This window comes from Arachis hypogaea, chromosome 6, assembly GCF_003086295.3.
Source record: "Arachis hypogaea cultivar Tifrunner chromosome 6, arahy.Tifrunner.gnm2.J5K5, whole genome shotgun sequence".
NCBI classification, from domain to species: Eukaryota; Viridiplantae; Streptophyta; class Magnoliopsida; order Fabales; family Fabaceae; genus Arachis; species Arachis hypogaea.
The window spans coordinates 105,400,734-105,421,408 of NC_092041.1; the positions used below are offsets into that span (position 1 = coordinate 105,400,734).

Below are 20,675 nucleotides of genomic sequence, written 5' to 3' on the forward strand. Positions count from 1 at the left end.
AGTTTACTAATATACCCTAATAAGTTAACAACTAAGACCAACTACACCAACAATAACTAAAAGTTGTCCATAATATCTCATACAAAATATTGCCTTTTCCTCGTCCAAACTCCAAAAGGTTGCCTTCAATTCTGGATTCTGCACAACTTTCTTTGCAATTTGCACGATCTCCATTGTGTTGAAACTAAGACTCTTCAATGTTCGACCAAGATTCACTTGCTCGTTAACCCCAGACATTGCATTGGCTAGTATTTGCACATGCTTTCCTTGATCCTGAACCGCAGCCTTAAAAGTTTCAGCCAAATTTGATAGGATTGCAGCATCGTTGCCCTTTTTAGTTTTAGTTTGACGTCCTTGATTTCTCTCACTTGATGAAGAAAAAGAGGTCGAAAAGGTATTGGGTAATTCGCTCTTAGCTGCTGCCAAATCCCCATGTCAACATCCTCTTCGTCTAAACCCAAGCCACCAGCTGTGGCTGTAGCAAATGTAGAGCCCGAAGTAACATCATCTTCAGCATCTTTTCCACCGCAGGCTTCAAGACCGATAGCTCTATCCTTGCCAAAAATGTTTTCAAGACGTTCAAACAACGGAAATGGCTTGCCTGGTGTAACAAAATAATAAAAAATATTAAATAATAATATTTAATTAAAAATAATATTTTAATAAAAATAATAAAATAATGCAAAAAATGCAATTTTCTGTAAAAGCTTAGAAAGATAACTTTAAGCGTAGAATTTCATAATTACCTTCATAAAACACTTAGGGAGTGGTAAGAATATATTAGTGAGGCAAATATAAAAGAAAGATAAAAAGCTAAAGAAAAGATAAAAACAAAGAAAAGTGTATAAAGTTTTAACAATAGAAAAACAGACAGAGACTAGCGAATGAATTAGGGAAACATAGTTAGTCCTTGAGTTGCAATTAGGGTTAGGTATAATATGAAAAGTTAAACTGTTTCAGTATAGACTTAATGAATCTATACTTGGGACCAGCTAACTATTCATAGCAAAATTTACATAAGCTTTAAATATTAACGTTAAACAGAGAAATTAGAGCAGAGTAAAGAGATACCCAGAAAAGAATAATCAGAGCAGAGTAGAGAGAATAAGAGGAGAGAATCTATTGAAAAGTTATTCATTTATTGCATTAAGGCAACCCCAGAGATATTTATATGTTCATCTGTTGCATTGAGGCAGTCAGATAGATGATGGTGCGACAACTGAGAACGCTTTCCTCCGGTACAGATTCATATTCTATTCTATAAGGCATAGGGGTTATTTCCTGCTACAGAAGTACCGTGACCACCTGTTCCATTCTGTAGTGGCAGAGGGGTTATTTCCTGTATACAGAAGATGTATCGGCATACATCCTTGCAGTGGCAGATGTGTTATTTCCTACGTGTAGTGGACCCTATGGTGGCAGAGGGGTTATTTCCTATACACAGGGGTATCGCCAATAGAAAAGTCATATCCGGCTGGTAATGCTGGGTTACGTCGGGAGCGGGTAGAAACCGACAAATGAGCTCATTACCTGCACTAGGACTAGACATGCATCATTCTTGTCTGCACATTATTCTCTGTTGCTTTTCTTCTTGTGTGTATAATCTATTGCTCTATGTTTGTCTACTTGTGTGCTATATCTGTGTTTTATTTTCTTGTATTCTTCTATTTGTGTTCTATTTTCTGTTTTCTCTACCTTATCTATCTATCTTTATCTTCTGTTTACTGCTTTGCTATATCTTATTATTCGCTTGCTAATCAACACCGGATAAATGAATGTAACTAATAACCCCGACCTTACTAAGAACACCCCAATTCTTACCCCCTTCTCTCCCTTCCTCCCCTTCAGATGGAGACGGGCATGACATTCTATGAGTTCGAGGACCCTTATATATACGAGGATCCGGTACATCACAGTTACTTCATTATGGGGATTGGAGCCTCGTATTAGACAATATGTGTTACCGAATCGAGCTTTTCAACATCCTCTGTCTATCCCGCATTTTGACCCCAATGCTCATTATGATTTTTCCTTATCCTGGTTACATCCTGACGCACCTGGACATCCTTTTCCCGATGGTCCCGGACACGCTATACCAGCTCAACCTTTGAATGTGGTGGAACCTGAGCCTATCATTCCTGATGAGCCCGAGTTAGCTGGTGACTACGTACTTGTGATACCACCAGAATGGAACTTTCCCCCTGAGCTGATCCCTGACTTTCCACAGCCTGGTTAGCCGGCACTATTGGACGATGGAGTAGCTCCTATATATGCGAAGGGACCTGTGCTCGCGAATGGTTTTGTACATAGTGACAGCAGTGTTTCTGGTGGATCTGAGGGTATAGTTATAGTTGTAGACGATGAGGAGGAGGAGGATCGTGAGATAGAGATAGAGTAGGATGAGGAGATGGGCGAGCCTCATGACGATCTTCCGAACGGCCACGTGTAGATATAGTTTGACAGCAGTAGGGGCATTCTTTTGATAACACTCTAGTCTGACATTATCTGTTAGTTAGTCTCTCACTTGTGTTAGTACACCTGAGAGCTAGGAGCTATATAGTGGTTAGGCTAGCCTGGGCGCCAGTTTAGTGGCTTTTTGTATGGGCCAAGCTCTGGGAGTGTCGTGTATATATTAGCTACGTAGGTTGACGAGGATGTAAACTTACTTGATCTTGTGTAAACGCTACATGTTTTGTTATAGTGTACATGATGTATATTATCAACTGTGTAGCTATGTTTCATTATGCTTCCTTTTTATTTCTCTCAATGTATGTTTGTTTATTTTACCTCTTCACCACAACGAATAAAAAAAATTACTCGTAAAATTGGCATCGCTCTAACAAGGACCAGGCTCATATATTAAATAATAGTTAATAATTAGGAGGGATAAGTTAGAAACACTTAGCTTCTTGGCATATTGGGAGTTAGGTCGTTACACCTGAAGTATAGAGCGTCACATTACGACCTTATACCATATAACAGAGTATACATTAACAAATGCATATGCATACACTTGCATGAAAATTAAAATGTACTTGTAAGAACAATGAATAAAAGTGCAAAAAAACACACCTTTCCCCAAGCTTCCAACACTTATTTACTATCTACTTCAACACACATCTTTCGAGAATTCCATCTAAAGCCACTACAACCCAACATCTCAGCCACATACATATATTTTTCTTTCAGGTGCTTGTGTTTATTTCTGATATGCTTCATAGTGAGACCACATCTAGGAAACTTTTCATTCATCTTGTTTGCCAGTTTGAAATGCCCCTGATTTGAATTGACCGACATCGGCCCTCTTGCCTTCAACAACCAATTCTTCCATGAGGACCACAAATTGTTCAATTTCTTGTTCAGTCCACTAGCGTGGTGTGGAAGCAATTTGCTGCTAGATAATATAAATGCACAATAATGAAAAAGAGCACCATATAGTAGAACTATTTTCAGGATTACACAAGAATCGTTATGCCAATGAGTACAAATTTACTAGCATGAATATAGCAGAATTTTCAACAAATTATAACAAATAATTATCAGCACAATAGCAACACACTTCAACATTTTCAATAACATTATAGACGTTTAACATCTTTTGAAACAATTAAAACAAACTCTTATCTAATTGTGTCTTTAATTAGAATACAAGTCATCAAACTGAATTGTACACATACATATGCCACAAGGGAAAAAACTCAAATGAATTCAAATATAATAATAGTCAACGACAATTGCATACATCATAAAACTAGCAAAATAAAAATTCTACGCTCTATGTTCTCCTCTCCATATTTCTCACATTTCAGTTGCTAGATCTTCACGCCATTGAGTCCACTCGTGGCTACTTTCCACAACATCAATTGTGTCGGCTTCATCAACAATAGTATCATCTCCTATGGGTATGTGTTTCGGTGAAAGAGTTGCATCTTCTTCGGGATCAACATCCATGTTCATACGAATAAAATTTTGTAACAAACAACAAGTGATAATAATGTGGCTTTGAATCCTAATAGGGTAGAATGACGGACTTCGTAGAATCGTCCATCTTTTCTTAAGCAATCCAAAGCACCGCTCAATCACATTCCTAGCTGAAGAGTGCTTCTTATTAAATAACTCTAGATGATTTTGTGGTGCACGGTGACCTTGAACCCATTCATTTAAATGATAGCAAACATTTCTATAAGGAGATAAAAATCCTCTACCATTGGTATAGCTAGCATCCATTAAATAATAAGACCGTAAAATGGAAGGATGAAAAATATAAGAAATACATCGTAATTCTTTAATAAATAGTTAAAACTCTTATCAAAAGATTAATTTAGACATACCAACAGGTATTTTCAAGCTATTACGTCGAGTAATTGCATCCCTAAGTACCCTTGAATCAGATGCGATCCTTCCCAACCGCTAAGGACATAGACGAAATTCATATTCTGATTGCAAACTCCTAAGACATTGGTGGATATTCTAGATTTCCTTGTCCGATATTTAGATTTATCATTCTTTGGGACAGTGACATTTATGTAAGTTCCATCTAATGCTCCTAGACAACCCTATCAAATGTTAAAAAAAAGTTATTACACACCAGATAAACTTGACCAGCAAGAATTTGAGCTATATACAAGACCTACCTCAAACCATTTCCATCTGGGATCCACACAATCTTCTGGTACAGGATCTGCCGTTGCAAATAATATACTTTGAACACGCAAAATCGAACACAATACCTTGTGAAAATACTTCCTTATAGTTTCACCAGACCTATAGAACCTTAACTTGTACGCTGCGATTTTTGGTATGGTGAGCTAATATGATTAAGAAAGTAGCTACTTGCTCACCTATGCCAACATGACCATCTTCGTCCAACCCACCCTGAACTTTTAGCAATTCACACAAATTGGCATATGCATTCAAACTCAGTCGTAACTCCCATATGTAATTTCTATCTCCACCCGCCCCAATGATATTATCTAATGCATCTTGCCTTAATGGCAATGTGTTCACTTTTCGACCAATCGAAGAATGACTCCACCTTCTATTCCTAACATACATATATAAAGTAACAAAAATAATAACATTAACGTGTCAAATTGCATTATCATAATCCAGTAGTATCCAACACATAACTTAATTTGCTTGGAACGATCCATCATCACTTCCTAACAAATAATAAAAAGTAAATGCGTAAAAATAAATAAATAATAAATATTCGGCACCAAAACATTCAAATAAGCTTTATATAATGACCATAACAAATCCAAAAGAAGCCGAGCTAGCAACACTAGAGCGGGCTGGGATCGAACTGCCGTCCAATAAATTTAATATCTACTACCCTATAGTTACCATCAAAGTCTTTTTCCACAAACCAATGCTCTAAATTATAAAAAACAAAATAAAAAACTTGAATTCAATACTTTAAACTTCCAACTCCACAAAATAAAAGATCTATGACCCACACCGAATTCATACTTATATAAAAGCCTTTCAATTTTCTCATTAATATCTCAAAACTTTCAAATTCAGTAAAGACTACAACTTGAATTTCAAATCTAATGTAGTTTTAAGTCTAAACTCATAAATTTTTCAGGTAAAGATGAAAGACACCTAAATTATGTGCTTTTAATAAAATAGTACATTAAAAAAATTGCTTGCTACTCATACAACATAAATAGTTTTCTTACTATTTGAAAATACAATAAAGGCAACCAAACCATGACAAATATTATTAAGTTATTGGTTGAATCTTTATAAGCATTTCTTATACTAACCCTTACAATAGTGAGATAATAGCTCCAAATATTAACTAAACAACAATAAAACCCAATATTTCTAATTTACTCATCATCCCACATTAATCCCCAAAACAAATTTCAACATTCACAATACTTCACAGCCTGCCAGTATTATTTGTTCTTTTATTCACACACCACTATTTTTTTCAAAATAAAATATATTAAAGTTCATGGTAAAAGAGCAAGGGAAGACAAAATTTGAAAACTTGAGATAATAAAAGAGAGGGATAGCATATCTCAAATCTTTAGTGGAGTTTTCAAGAACAGAGAAAGGTTAGAGAAGCTCCACAAAAGTAGTCGTCAATGAGGAAGCTCCACAGAAGATTTTGAGACTTGTTAGGGTTTGTCAAAGGTAGAAGAAGAAGAAGTCTGGTAAGTTAAAATTTTAATAAGGGTAAAATAGTAAAAGAAAAAATAACTCAGATCAGTGTCCATCACTCTTCGTCCGTGTCTCATCATTTCAATGAGACATGAAATACGTGTATTATGTGTGCCCCTGTGTATAAGCGTGTCTTTAATTTTTTGTGTCTCACAAACTAAACAAAAGACACGTTCTACTGTGTCTATGTCTTAACCTGACATAAACACAAACTAAATGGAGTGTCATGGACAACTTTATGTTGCTTTGTTAAGAATTAAGAGTCGCAGTAACCTCAAGGTTCTAATTTTGGACGAAGACGGCAATCCAAAGTCATCAACAACAAATATCATGTTCAAAGAAGTTTTTAATAATATTTAGGTAAGAAAAATATTATTTTCATTTTAATAACATATTATGATTTACACTTTTGTACAAATATTTAATGTAAATATAACTAATTTATCTATAACTCTACTTTCAGATTTGAGATGAAATATGTAACAGAGAGCACAACATCATATGACAATTGTTTTTCCAATGAGGTTAGTAAGATACTAGGTTATCGATAAATTTTTATTAGCCTTTTGATATAAAATTTAGTGTAAAATTGACATGCTACTATTACAGTTATATATGTTCTTATTTTTTTATGTCTCCTTTCTTATGGTTCAAGAATATTATAGACTTCAAACTGTTCCATTTGCATTTTACTTTGAATAAAGATAAAACAGCATATTCAGTACGCTTATTATATAATAAACGATGATAGTGTTATACTAAACTCGAGAAATTTATGATTATAAAATATTATTTTTGATTTACCATGTCAAATTTAAATGTAAGCCCGTGCATCTAGTATCCATATTATCACGTGCAACATAGTTGATAATATTGTTCAATACAAGATACACCTCCATAGAATAAATTTCACAAATAAGAGAATCACAACCAACTTTCCACGCAATCATAAGACCATTTCAGACTGCCAATAGCTTATTCCTGAAAACTGAATCAAATGGCAGACGCCTCGAACTACTAGCACCCATGTGCCATAATAATCACGGATAACGCACCCAAAGTCTACTACAAGAGAGTCCAAGAGAACACTAGCATCACAGTTGACCTTAAGAAGTTTTTTCGGAAGGTGGCTGCCACCAAAAATTCTGAACTGCATAATCCTAAAAAATTCTATCATTCTTCACCATTTTCAACTCATTCGTCAAGGCTTTCGCAAAGCAAGAAAATTTTCTCCTAGGTCATAGCTCATTTGGATTGAAGAAGTCATTACATCTATTCCGCCAAATTCACCAAATTCCAGTAGCCACTACTTCCTCTTTACCATTAATAACGCTAGTAACCCAGGAAAAAAAATCATAAGCATTAGCACGATCAACAATAGAAGGATTTAAAGAATAACATACATCACGAGTAGTGGAACAATCCCAAAGGCAATGTAACACAGATTCAGGATCATTACCACATTTATTACAAAGGTCACTCACCATTAAACCTCTTTTATGGCGGAAGACATTAATGAGAATGACATCATGAAGCACAAGCCAAAAAAGAAATTTGACCTTTTTCGGAATGAAAAGCTTCTAAAGCCACTTCTAATTCCCATCATCTCTCCATTGAAATTTTATATGCGCAAGCCAATTGTACTCGCTTTTGGTAGTATATCTCTTCGAAGCGGCCAGTTTCCAAATCCAATCCGATTTATTCACGCTCCTTTTAGGAGGAGGAATAGCCTGCAAAAACAATTTAATATCCTCAGAAATTAGGGTGGACAAATTTTCAAAATTTCAAGTTCCATCATAGTAAACATCATCCAACTTGAGCAATAAATCAGAAACATGAACAAACGGGAGATAATATGCAAGAATATCTAAAGGACTCCAGGGATCATACCACAAGGATTGAAGTGAATTTTCTATATACCAGCCAGGACCCTCTTTGATGGTCATATAAACTTTGGAGATGCTTTTTCACACAAAAGAACCATATTTAGCTGATCCCTAATCTTTGTTTTGCTTTAAATTTCTATAAGAAAGAAGTTGCACTCACAACCGCTCCTTATCCTTCAACATTTGCTAAGTTAATTTACCAATAAGCGCCACATTAGCATACTGCGAATCTCTAACTCCAAGCCCTCCTAGATTCTTGGGAGCCATAGCTTTCTCCCACTTTACTAAAGGAAGAGTTCTGCCATTCGCATTACTTTTTCACAAGAATTGATGCATCATAAACTCAATCTTGTCATGAGTATAAGAAGGGAAAAGGGAAGTTTGTATTTGATAGACCGGAATTGAAGATAGAACCGATTTTACCAAACACAATATCCTGACCTTATTTAGCATGCGCCATTTCCAACTAGCCAATCTAGTACGAATTTTTTCAATCACTTCTTGAACTGTCTTTCGCGCAGCTCTATCATAATCGATATTCACCCAAAATATGTTCTCAAGTGTTGAGTGAAGTGAAGGCTGGAAACACCAGATAGAATATCCTTCATTCTTTGAGAAATATTTTTAGAACATTGAGCTTTCGACTTGGATAAATTCACCTTAAGTCCAGACACTTTTGTAAAGATGTCCAAAGTTTCCATGACTATTTCAACTTAACCCTTGATGGTCTTACAAAAGAGAAGCAAATTGTTAACAACATATAAGATGACAGACTCTAGGTCCTCCTTTAGAACCAGCCGTCGAAATTCAAGAACTACTAGAAACAAGGTGAAAAATAATGCAAGCAAGTATTTCCATACAAATAACAAAAAAGTATGGCGACATTAAATCTCCTTATTTCAAATTTTTTAAAGACTTAAAATTTTGAATCCTTTTTCCATTTCATAAAATGGACAAAAAAAAAACACACAATATATAATAAATCTAACCGTTGTAGTTACAAATTCAAAATTCTTCAATAAATGTTCTAAAAAACACCAATCAACTCTATTATAAATTTTCTCAAAGATTAATTTTAAAAAAAATTGATTTTTTTTGAACTCTGTCTTTAGCATAAAATGAAACCATAGATTACGAGGCACAATCATGGCATATCAATTTTAGAACTTGTTTAATGTTTACACACTGCATGTGCTACTTATGTACCGTTTCTTTTTTTTTTTTTCATGCATTGGTAAAAAACTCACCAATAATATATTTATTTCTTAATCATACAACAGAATAAATATGATTGAATAATTATATAAAATATTTTATATTATTAATATTATATTAATATTTAATAATAATAAATTTTTTGTTTATAATAAAATTAATTATTTTATAATAAAAATTTTGACTCTAATAAAAAATGTTTAAAATTTGATTATTTGAACGATGGATTAATTTGTTTAAAAAATAAAACACTTATAAATATAGCCGATTACTTTGTGGTCTAAATTTCTGCTGTTTTATAGACTCTATTTTTTTTATAAAAATTTTAATATTTTAAAATGAATAAAAACTCAGTCTTAAGTTGAGCTTCCTTTAAAAGAGTTATTTACTTGCTTATTTATTTTTTTACCATGCTTCCTCTTCCTACACGTTTTCTCTCTCCTACCATCTCACGAGCTTCATTCCACATCCCATTGGGCTTCGATTTCTCTCTCTTTCCCCAGTGATTTCCCCTTCTTTCCACCCCTTGCGTTCATCTCACTATTTCAAATTGCACAATAACCACCCCATAAAAAAGCCCTAGTTTTACACGCACTGAACACACTCTTCAGGTTCTTCACTCTCTTATTCCAACTAATTCTTTGTTTTTGTTCTCTTCCAATCCATTATCGTTTCTTGGAATTCGGCATATGGGTTGATGATGATGATTAACTAGGTTGAGTTTCATGTGCGATTGTTTTCGGTGATGATGATGATGATGTGGATCTGCTTCTTTGGTTGCAGGAAAAGTTGAGGAAGGAAAATCCCCCCTTTCTTTTCCTCTTTTTTATTTTTTTTTATTTTTTTTTAAACTATTTTTTGGAGGAATTAAGGGTTGGGATATATGTCCTTCAATCAATCAAAATCCGACAAGAGTGACGCTGTGTACCGAAAATCCGGGCGATCCGCCAGCTTCAATCAGCAGCGAGGCTCCTCCGGCGGTGCATACGGCAGGGGCGGCAGCGGTGGCGGTGCCGCACCTTCTCCGTCACTATCCTCGAGCCGCAGGTGAGTTAGGGTTCGTAAATTTGTGTTTTTTGGGGTTTTGGGTTATGATGATAGTGAGCAGAGAGATTTTTTTTTATCAATTTTATTCTTTGCTATTTATTGACGAATTGATGTAGATTGGGAAACTAGGTTTGTTATGTGTGTGTGAGCATAAAATCAGTTAAACATGTCGGTTGGTGGATGATTTTTCAATAAGAAAAGCTTTGTTTGGTATCTTTGGGAGTGCCCTAGAATCTCGGATCAACTTCCAGATCATTACATTGTTGGTTTTTAAGAAATAGAAGGTAGAAAAATCTTAGTGGCAGGCTGTAGTACATGACATTGTTAATTGGTTGCTGTACTTAAATGGAGTGCCATGCAGATTTGTGGATAAAGTTAGGAGCTTGATTTCTACTTTTTGCAGAACAAATAATCATTCTAGAGGGAATTCTCCTTGTGATGTGAAAGTTTTGCTTTTCCATCTGTTTTTTGTTTTCGTTAGGATTATGTCTTCTTTCATCTTCAAAAAATTCTTCTTTTGATAAAAAAGAATTACAAGAGATGTTATTTTTCTTTTTCTTTCTTTTTAATTTTTTTCTTAAATAATGATATGCTGATAATTTTTTATGACTGCTACTTGTGTTAGTTTTAACAAGAAGTCTAATAATGCACAAGGTGGGCAATCTAGGGTAAACCCTACCGTAGCAAGTTCAACCGAGTCTAGTAGTACTAATGCAAACCGGACCATACCAAATGGTAGCCATGTTCAGCCTCAATTTCATGGTAAGTTTTAGCAATATTCTCCATATTTTACAAAATAAATTTTCTGTAGATATTATGCTCTTATGTTATACAGTAGAATTTGTTTGCATTACATTTTATAATAGCCTCCTAGTTATGTTACATGACTGAGTGTTTAGTAAATGTGATTGTCTTTATGGACATCATTCATCCATGTTGAATAAAAGGAGGATCTGATGCACCAGTTACCAATGCAACTATCAAGTCACCCGAGTCAAATGCCCAGAGAAGCACCAGAGCTATTCCAAAAGCTCCTACTTCTCAACCTCCCACCTTGAGTTCTGATTCAGCTCCTCCGACAACCCCTGCTAAGGGTATGCTATTATCCTTGTTGTTTCATACTTCATATATAGAATGTCTTAATATTTCAGAATTGTAGTTTGGGCCGATAGAAATATAACATGTTGTGAAATGTTATTTTTGACTTCTGAGAGCGATTTGGAATATTGTTTTCCGTCTCAGGAGATGCATCCAAGGCTTTCCCTTTCCAATTTGGATCTATTAGTCCTGGTTTTATTAACGGAATGGCAGTAAGTTTCTTATTTGCTAATTTCTTAATGTAATCGAAACTTTATTTGTGTATTTCGTAAAGCCTGGAATTTCAGGCTGAGTTGATGATATTCTATTTTAATATGCAGATTCCTGCTCGCACAAGCTCAGCTCCACCCAATTTAGATGAGCAGAAGCGTGATCAGGTATGCAACTTATTATTATATTCTCTTCATTTCCCTGTTATCTGTACTACAATATAATTTACGACAGCTGCTAATCCTTCATAAGGTAAGAGAACCTAATTGTTGACTTCCTTGGTTAGAAATTGTTATTTTCAGAAATGAAATCAGTAAAAGGTGTGCATCTGTAATTTTATACTCCATCTAGTTGAGGTTGAGATTATGGGCTTTACTTTTCTCATGATAATTCACGTATTAGTTTTACTGTGGTGGGTCTAATTCTGTAACTTACAGGCTCGCCATGATTCTTTTAAACCTCCAGCACCGGCACCGGCACCTCCTGTTCCAAAGCAGCACTCAGTGAGGAAGGATATAGGTAATAATGATCAATCTAATGCTGGGACTCGGGCAAAAAAAGATATGCAGTTGTCATCATTGCCTCCAGGAAGCCAGATGCAGAAACCTTCAGTTGTTCCTTTAAGTGGAATTTCAATGGCAATGCCATATCATCAGCCACAGGCATCTGTACAGTTTGGCAGTCCCAATCCGCAGATTCAGTCTCAGGGTATGCCAACAGCACCTCTACAGATGCCTTTACCAATGCCTTTGCCAATTGGAAATGCTCCACAAGTGCAGCAACAGGTCTTTGTTCCAGGCCTTCAACCACACCAGATGCATCAAGGACTCATGCATCAGAGCCAAAACATGAGTTTTACTCCTCAACTGAGCCCTCAATTGCCCCATCAGTTAGGTAGCATGGGTCTAAGCATTGGCCCACAATATTCCCCACAGCAAGGAGGAAAATTTGCTCCTCGTAAAACTACTCCTGTCAAGATAACTCATCCTGAGACCCATGAGGAGCTTAGGCTTGATAAAAGGGCAGACACATATTCAGATGGTGGGTCATCTGGTGCTAAATCTCATGCTACTGTGCCTTCTCAGTCTCAACCTGCCCAGCCATTTACAGTTTCTCATCCTATTACTTACTATCAACCCAATTCCTATAGTGCAAGTTCTGGCTTTTATCCACCTGCTAGTTCTCTTCCATTAACAAGTAGTCAGATAACTCCAAATTCTCAACCACCAAGGTTTAGTTATGCAGTGAGCCATGGTCAGCAAAATGTTGGTTTCATGAATTCATCATCTCATAATTCGATACCTGTTAATAAAGTTGGCACTCATATCCCTGCCATTACTGAACCACCTGCTCCAGAATTTTCCCACAATGTGCTTAATGCTATCTCACCATCATCAGGAGCAACATCTATGTCTATTAAAGATAGTAGTGGGACTGGTCTTGTGGACTCCTCAGTTGCCAATTCCAATATTTCTAGTGCCCGAAGGAGTCACTCTGCTAGATCTTCAGTAGCATCTGGTGATGCTAACTCCTCTTTGCCACAAAAAGGTTCTGAAATTTGCTCTGAAGTTTCTTTGGAACAGTCTAAGTTATCCAGTGATTCTTCAGTTTTGAACTCACTGCCAAAACAATCTTCTGCATCTACTGAGGTTACAGCTGCTCCTTTGAAGTCTTCCTCCGCTGTGAGTGCTGAGTCTGTTTCAGTTGTGTCTAATGATGAAGAAAAGGGGAAGGAATTTCTCAGTAGGTCAAATTCTTTGAAAGATAATCAGAAGGTACAGAAGAAAGGCGAATTACAACATCAGGTATGTGAAGGATTTTCTTCTCAAGTCATCATTAACTATTTCTGTATTAGTTTGCTTTCTAGTATTGATTTTTTTTCCCCCTAGGTTGCCGTACAATCTCCTACTGTAGCTGATGTCCCTTCCCAAGCTGTTGAGAGATCTTCAGTCATATCTGAAACTGTAGGAACTAAAACAAACCATTCTGCCGCAGTGACCAGTGAAGATGTAGCAGCAGCAACAGCTGCGGATGAAGACATGCTATTAACTCCCTCTGTTAGTATGTCTCATGCTGAAGTGAAAAGCAATGGCACTACAGAACTTTCTGTTTGTGTTTCAGCTGAAGGGCCTGTCGCTCAAACTGGCTATAGTTTGAATAACAATGATGAGCTAGATGAATTTTTGCAAGAGGATAAACTGTCAAAGGATAAAGTTTCAGAAATGGGTGAAAAAACTGAAATATCATCTATTCAAGGTTCCAAACAAGAACATGATGAATCTACAAGCTGTGTTCCAGAATGTGAAAGGACAAGTGATAGTTTAGTCATGTCTACCTGTAGTGCATTGGGTTCTCCTAGAGATGTCTCATTGAGTAGAGATGATATTGCAGTCAATAGTGGAGCTGTTTCCGCAAGTTCTGGCACATTAGACCAGCATTCTGCTGATGTTCCAGAAACAACTTCAAAACATTTGAAAGATAGTTTAGAGATTGCTGAAAGTGTGGTTTCTCTTCCAGCGCCAGGTACTAAGGATAGACCAATTTTGGAGCAAAATAAGGTTAAAACTACTAAGGGGAAAAAGAAAAGGAGAGAGATTCTTCAAAAGGCCGATGCTGCTGGATCAACCTCTGATCTTTATAATGCGTACAAGGGACCTGAGGAAAAGAAGGATGCTGTTGTAAGTGCAGAGAAAGAGGACAGCGTTTCTACTTCTGGAAGTTTAGAGCAGTTTTCTACTGGTGCTGCTCAGCGAGATTGTATAACGAGTGAGCATAAAGCCGAGCTTGATGATTGGGAGGATGCTGCTGACATGTCTGCACCAAAACTTGAAGTTTCAGATCAAACTGAACAGGTTACTGACAGTTGTATAGTTACAATGAAAAGGTACTCTCGAGATTTCCTTTTGAAGTTTGCAGAGCAGTGCACAAATCTTCCTGAAGGATTTGAAATCACAGCTGACATAGCTGAGTCTTTGATGGGTGCCAATGTTAGTAGTTCACGTGATCCACATCCTTCTCCTGGAAGGAATATAGATAGGACTGGTGGGATGTCTAGGATAGATCGGCGTGGAGGTGCTATTACTGAGGAAGACAAGTGGAGCAAAGTTTCCAATGCTTTTCATTCAGGTATGCGTTTGGATGGTATTGGAGGTAATGCAGGATTTCGTCCAGTTCAAGGAGGCAATTTCGGTGTCTTAAGGAATCCTCGCTCACCTCTGCCATATGCTGGAGCTGGAGGGATTCTTTCTGGGCCAATGCAATCCATGGGCAATCTGGGAGGAATGCCAAGAAACAGCTCTGACAGTGACAGGTGGCAGCGTGCTTCTAGCTTCCAGCAAAGGGGTTTGATTCCTTCTCCTCAAAGTCCTTTGCAGATGATGCACAAAGCTGATAAGAAGTATGAGGTCGGTAAAGTGACAGATGCGGAAGAGGCCAAGCAGAGGCAATTGAAAGCTATATTGAATAAGTTAACTCCTCAGAATTTTGAGAAGCTTTTTGAGCAGGTAAAAGCAGTTAACATTGACAATGCAGTAACTCTCACTGGTGTCATCTCACAAATATTTGAGAAGGCTTTGATGGAACCTACCTTCTGTGAAATGTATGCCAATTTCTGTTCACATCTGGCAGCTGATTTGCCTGATTTTAGTGAAGACAATGAGAAGATAACTTTTAAGAGGTTATTATTAAACAAGTGCCAGGAAGAATTTGAGAGGGGTGAAAGAGAACAGGAAGAGGCTGACAAGGCTGATGAAGGTGAGATCAAGCTGTCTAATGAAGAAAGGGAGGAGAAAAGAACCAAAGCAAGAAGACGCATGCTGGGTAATATCAGATTGATAGGAGAACTGTATAAGAAGAGAATGTTGACAGAGAGGATTATGCATGAGTGCATCAGGAAGTTATTGGGTCAGCATCAGGATCCGGATGAAGAAGATATTGAAGCTTTGTGCAAGCTCATGAGTACAATTGGGGAGATGATTGACCATCCCAAAGCCAAGGAGCATATAGATGTGTATTTTGAACGGATGAAATCATTATCAAACAACATGAATTTATCTTCAAGGGTGAGGTTCATGTTGAAAGATGCCATTGATTTAAGAAAGAACAAATGGCAACAAAGGAGGAAAGTTGAAGGTCCAAAGAAGATTGAGGAGGTACATAGAGATGCTACCCAAGAGCGGCAGGCCCAAGCTGGTAGGCTGGGTCGTGGTCTGGGCAATAATCCAGTAAGAAGAAACCCCATGGATTTTGGTCCAAGAGGGGCATCTATGTTACCTTCACCTGTTGCCCAAATGGGTGGAGTACGAGGGTTGCCTACTCAAATTCGCGGATATGGTCCACAGGATGTTCGTATGGATGATAGGCATGAGACAAGAATCCTATCAGTTCCACTGAGTCAAAGACTTGGTGATGATTCAATTACCTTGGGACCCCAAGGGGGTCTTGCTAGAGGAATGTCCATAAGAGGCTCAACCGCAGTTTCAAGTTCAGGAAGTCTTAATGGTTATAGTAATTTGCCAGAGGGCTCAGCATACAGTTCTAGGGAGGACCATGCTCCAAGATATATTCCAGATAGATTTGGTGCTCCGACCGCGTATGATCAACCCAGTGCTAAAGAGAGAAATATGACTTATGGTAACAGTGACATGAGAAATGCAGATAGGAATTTTGACAGACCTGTTCTAACTTCACCTTCCTCTCAACTGCAAGGGACAGTGGTCTCCCAGAATCCTTCTTCAGAAAGGATTTGGCCAGAAGAACGATTACGAGACATGTCAATGGCTGCAATAAGAGAATATTATAGGTACTGCTTTCTCTTTCTGGTTTTTCATTCCACTTCCTTTTCAATTTTCAGCTTGCAGGCAATTGTATTTGTATTTTTTATTTTTACTCTGAATAGCATGCTTAATATTTTACAAGTTACAATACTTCTAAGAAATATGAACATCAGTATGCTGACATGTCTAGTTTCTTTGTGGGATTTTTTTTGGTTCTCACGTAAAGATTCTACTTCATACTAGTTAGACAAAGTATATATCCCATTTCCCATTTAATGATTTAGATTATTAAAAGAAAATTGATGATTTGTATCAAATTGTTTGTGTCATTTCATCGTGATCTCATTCTGAATGTGTTACAACCTGATTTTTTAGATTTATTTTTGTGGTTTTTTTGGTTTTTTATTTTTTTTATTTTTTTTGGGGGGGGGGGGGTGGTTAAAGAACATGATATTATTTGCACAGAATGAAAATTGTTGATTCTTGAATAAAGCTAGTGCAGAAATTGAACTTTAGGTTCTAATGTTAGTAAATGTGGACAAAGTATGTCATTTGTATTTTTAACATTTTTATTTATACTTAATAAATGTACAAGTTGGTGTAGTAGTATTGGATAAGATTCCTCCTCAGCATGCATTAAGGAATGTTTTGGCTGTCAATTGTTACCATTCTTTTAGTAGTTTATATCATGTTAATTAGCTAGGCTTTCTGGGTTCCTGTTTCTTCTTTTATATTTGGGTCATTGGATTCCTCTCACTTTTTTTAAGTGATTATGCTAATGTTATAAGATTTCATGTCCAAAAAATGTTGTTGCTTATATAATCAATTCAAAATTTTTAATGACTTTTAAATTCTTCAATAATTTTAATTTATCCTATAGTATAAAATGAATCTTTGTATGAGTGTATACAGATGCATAAATATATAGTTTAGGATAAATTATACCGATTCATGAAATCCATTGTGAATATGTCTTGGTGATATTGTCATCTTCTAAGCCTTCCTTTTGATGAGGTTAGTGTTATGCTGACAAGAGTGTTAAGTGTTATATTTATAAAATACAAGAGTATTGGGTGTATCATTACCTAAATCTTAGGGAGGATCAATGCATGGTTTTAGAGATAGGAGAGCTGGGTTAAATTTGATCAAATCATAAAGCGAGTAAGTGTGTGAATAGAGATTGAATCCCAATTAAACTGGTTGAATCATTAAACCTCTAAACCAATACCTTAACCGGCTTGAAGTCTAGTCTGGTTTGCTTAATCTTGATATTTAGTGAAAAATTGAACCGAAAGCCTCAGGCTAATCATTGCTATGTATATATAAAACAAAGGGTTGAAAACCTATTTTTAAAACACAGGCCTCTGTGTGAATGAGCACAACCATATTTTTTCTGCTATGAAGAGGCTGCTGCTAGAATAATTTTTAATTTTCTTGCTTTATTATAACATATATAGATATAGTGATGCTAGTTCCTATAACTGATGGATAGATGTTTGTGGTGTAGATTCATTTTATGCATGTAATAATTATTACGGGTGGCAAAACTACCTGCACTATATGTCACAGAAACTTTTTTGGCTAAAGTTGTGTTTCCTGTGAGAATTGTCCAGTCATTTTGTCACACAAATATCTAACAGTAATTTGTTCAATTCAGTGCTAGGGATGAGAAGGAAGTTGTTTTGTGTGTTAAAGATTTGAACAATCCAAGCTTCCATCCTTCCATGGTCTCGATTTGGGTCACAGACTCTTTCGAGAGAAAGAACACAGAGAGAGATCTTCTGGCTCAGCTACTAGTCAACCTTGTGAAGTCTCAGGATGGTACCTTGAGTCCAGCCCAGCTCATCAAAGGGTTAGTTTTATTTGATGTGTGACTAATGGTAGAGAAAATCCGTTGGTTTGGAAAGAATTTTACTTATTAATCCTTTTTAATGTTGTCTAGGTTTGAATCTGTTCTTAGTACTTTGGAAGATGCGGTTAACGATGCTCCGAAAGCACCGGAGTTTCTTGGCCGCGTATTTGCCAAAGCTATAACAGAGCATGTAGTCTCTTTGAATGAGATTGGACAGTTAATACATGAGGGTGGAGAGGAACCTGGCAGTCTCTTAGAAGCGGGACTCGCAGCTGATGTTCTTGGAAGCACCTTGGAGGCCATACAAATGGAGAAAGGCGATACAGTTTTAAGTGAGATCCGGACAAGCTCAAATTTGCGGTTGGAGACTTTCCGGCCGCCGGAACCTTTGAAATCAAGGAAGTTAGAGAACTTTATTTAGAGGATAGAGATGCTCATAATATCCTGTTGGAATAGAGGGAAAAATTATTTATGCCTAGTGTTTATAGGATGCTCAAATTTGCTGAAAACGTTTTCTCCATCAGGGTTGGTGAAGAGAATTTTGCATATGGTATTTCTGTCAAATATTATTTGTGACATTAATGCAATTATATAACGGGTTCAATCAAGCAGCAGAAATTTTAGGCTGTTAGTTATAGTGTCTGCCAAGTGGGTTTACTTTCTCAATACACGTATCATTCGAGTGTCCATGAAAATATAACGACACATTCATCTGCATCATATTACATGAAGCTCCTTAAACATACCAAATAGGCAGAGACTACCTATATTTTATTATTATATTCATGCCTTGTCTTAGGTGGGACAGCTTGGACATGGTGTCTTAGGCTCTGATTTCGGGATGAAATACCAAGACCGAAGTACAAAGATAGAAAATTAGAGAGACACAAGAAATTGTCTTCATCTTGTTTGGTAAAAGTTAAGATACAAAAACAGGGAAACTTTAAAAGTCAGTTTGTCTTTACTTTCTCTAACAGTACCAAGCTACATAACGTTTTTCTTCTACTATCATTCTTCCAAAATCATAAATTCATAAATCTTGTATCTAACATTTACGTAATCATTAGAAAAAAAAAAGAACAGAAAGTAATTATTAGAAAAAAAAAAAAGAACAGAAAGCAAAAAGGGGAGAGAGATAGAGAAAGAAGCTAAGAGTGCTAGAAGCGGAGTCGACAGTCGATATGGATTGATGATGGCAGAGTGGTAGCAACGAAGTGCAAAGGCAAAAGAAGGTGATCGAGAGAATTAGAGAGTCCCTGTGACTGTGAGTAGAGACAAGGATGGGAGTAGAGGTACCCATGAAATTTCTGCGAGGAAAGAATTTACTAAAATGCCTTTACCTATATATAAAGTTTATAAATTATCGTGTTAGATATTTAATATTTATATTAAATTATTTTAAATTGTGTTTGAAATTTTAAATTATGCTACCTTATGTTCAACAATGGTAGTGGTGCGGTGTGGTTTTGGTCGAAAAAATGTAAATGGTATAATTAGATTATTGAAAGTTTAAGAGTAAATATTCATTATGATTCTTTACTATTTGTCTGAGAATCAGCGTCCCAATCATTCTAAAATACTACATTAGTCTTCATTCATCAAAGTTATTGGTCAAATTATCTCTTCTAACCGGTTACGAGATAGAAACCGAATAACGTGTCAAGTACTCAAGTCACAAGTGTGAGGATCATGAAGAAATGATTTTTAAAAATAGAAACTATTAAACCCCTAATAATTAAAAAAAAATTTGGTAACAAAAAATTTTTAGTCATAATTAATCAAAATTTTCTATAATTTACTTCATTTATATAACTTAATAACAATTTTATTTTTTATCTTACTCTTCTATTAATCCACTCATCATATTCTTATCAGCCTCATTTATTAAAGACATTAATTATAATATCATATTCTTTATTATTAGACATTCTTGTAATCAATACTTAATATTTTCTTTTATGATTTAATTTTTATAAGAATACAATAAAGACTAATAATAATTATTATAAAGAACGGTAATGATAATTTGTATTAAATGAATTAATTATAACTGATTTTTTATTTTTGTTAAATCATTTATCATCATTCAATGGAGATACAAAACCTGAAACCTATCCTAATATGATTTTGTTTTCGTTAATTCAATTATTTTTATTCAAAATTCACAATTCTAATACAATTGCAAGCACAATTAGAAATTAAGAATAGGCCAACAAGGAGTCATCTTTATCATTGCAAATAGTATGTCAATTGAATTCAACCATAATACAGTATTTATGGTAGAAGGTGCTGATGAAGAATTTGAACAGACTCACCCGACGAGTTTATTTATTGTCAGTCAATTTTTTAGAATATGGAAAATCACACTAGTTTTGATGAGGTATGGTAATAAACCGATTTTTTTTTTTGTTTTTATGT

The 20,675-nt window shown here is 35.9% G+C and overlaps 1 protein-coding gene across 2 annotated transcripts; it reads left to right on the forward strand.

Moving 5' to 3' along the window:
* Window positions 1-9,509: 9,509 nt before the first annotated feature.
* On the forward strand, window positions 9,510-18,865 carry LOC112697324 (eukaryotic translation initiation factor 4G). Of its 2 annotated transcripts, none has more exons than XM_025750453.3 (10): window positions 9,510-9,886; window positions 10,059-10,322; window positions 10,948-11,084; window positions 11,270-11,416; window positions 11,565-11,632; window positions 11,741-11,797; window positions 12,068-13,435; window positions 13,520-16,431; window positions 18,063-18,257; window positions 18,348-18,865. In XM_025750453.3, exons 2-10 carry the CDS (start codon window positions 10,159-10,161, stop codon window positions 18,676-18,678), a joined length of 5,379 nt encoding a protein of 1,792 aa, XP_025606238.1. In that variant the 5' UTR covers window positions 9,510-9,886; window positions 10,059-10,158; the 3' UTR covers window positions 18,679-18,865. The 2 variants fall into 2 exon arrangements, with proteins under 2 accessions (XP_025606238.1, XP_025606239.1); XM_025750454.3 differs by having other exon boundaries at window positions 9,683-9,886; window positions 11,288-11,416.
* Window positions 18,866-20,675: the final 1,810 nt, after the last annotated feature.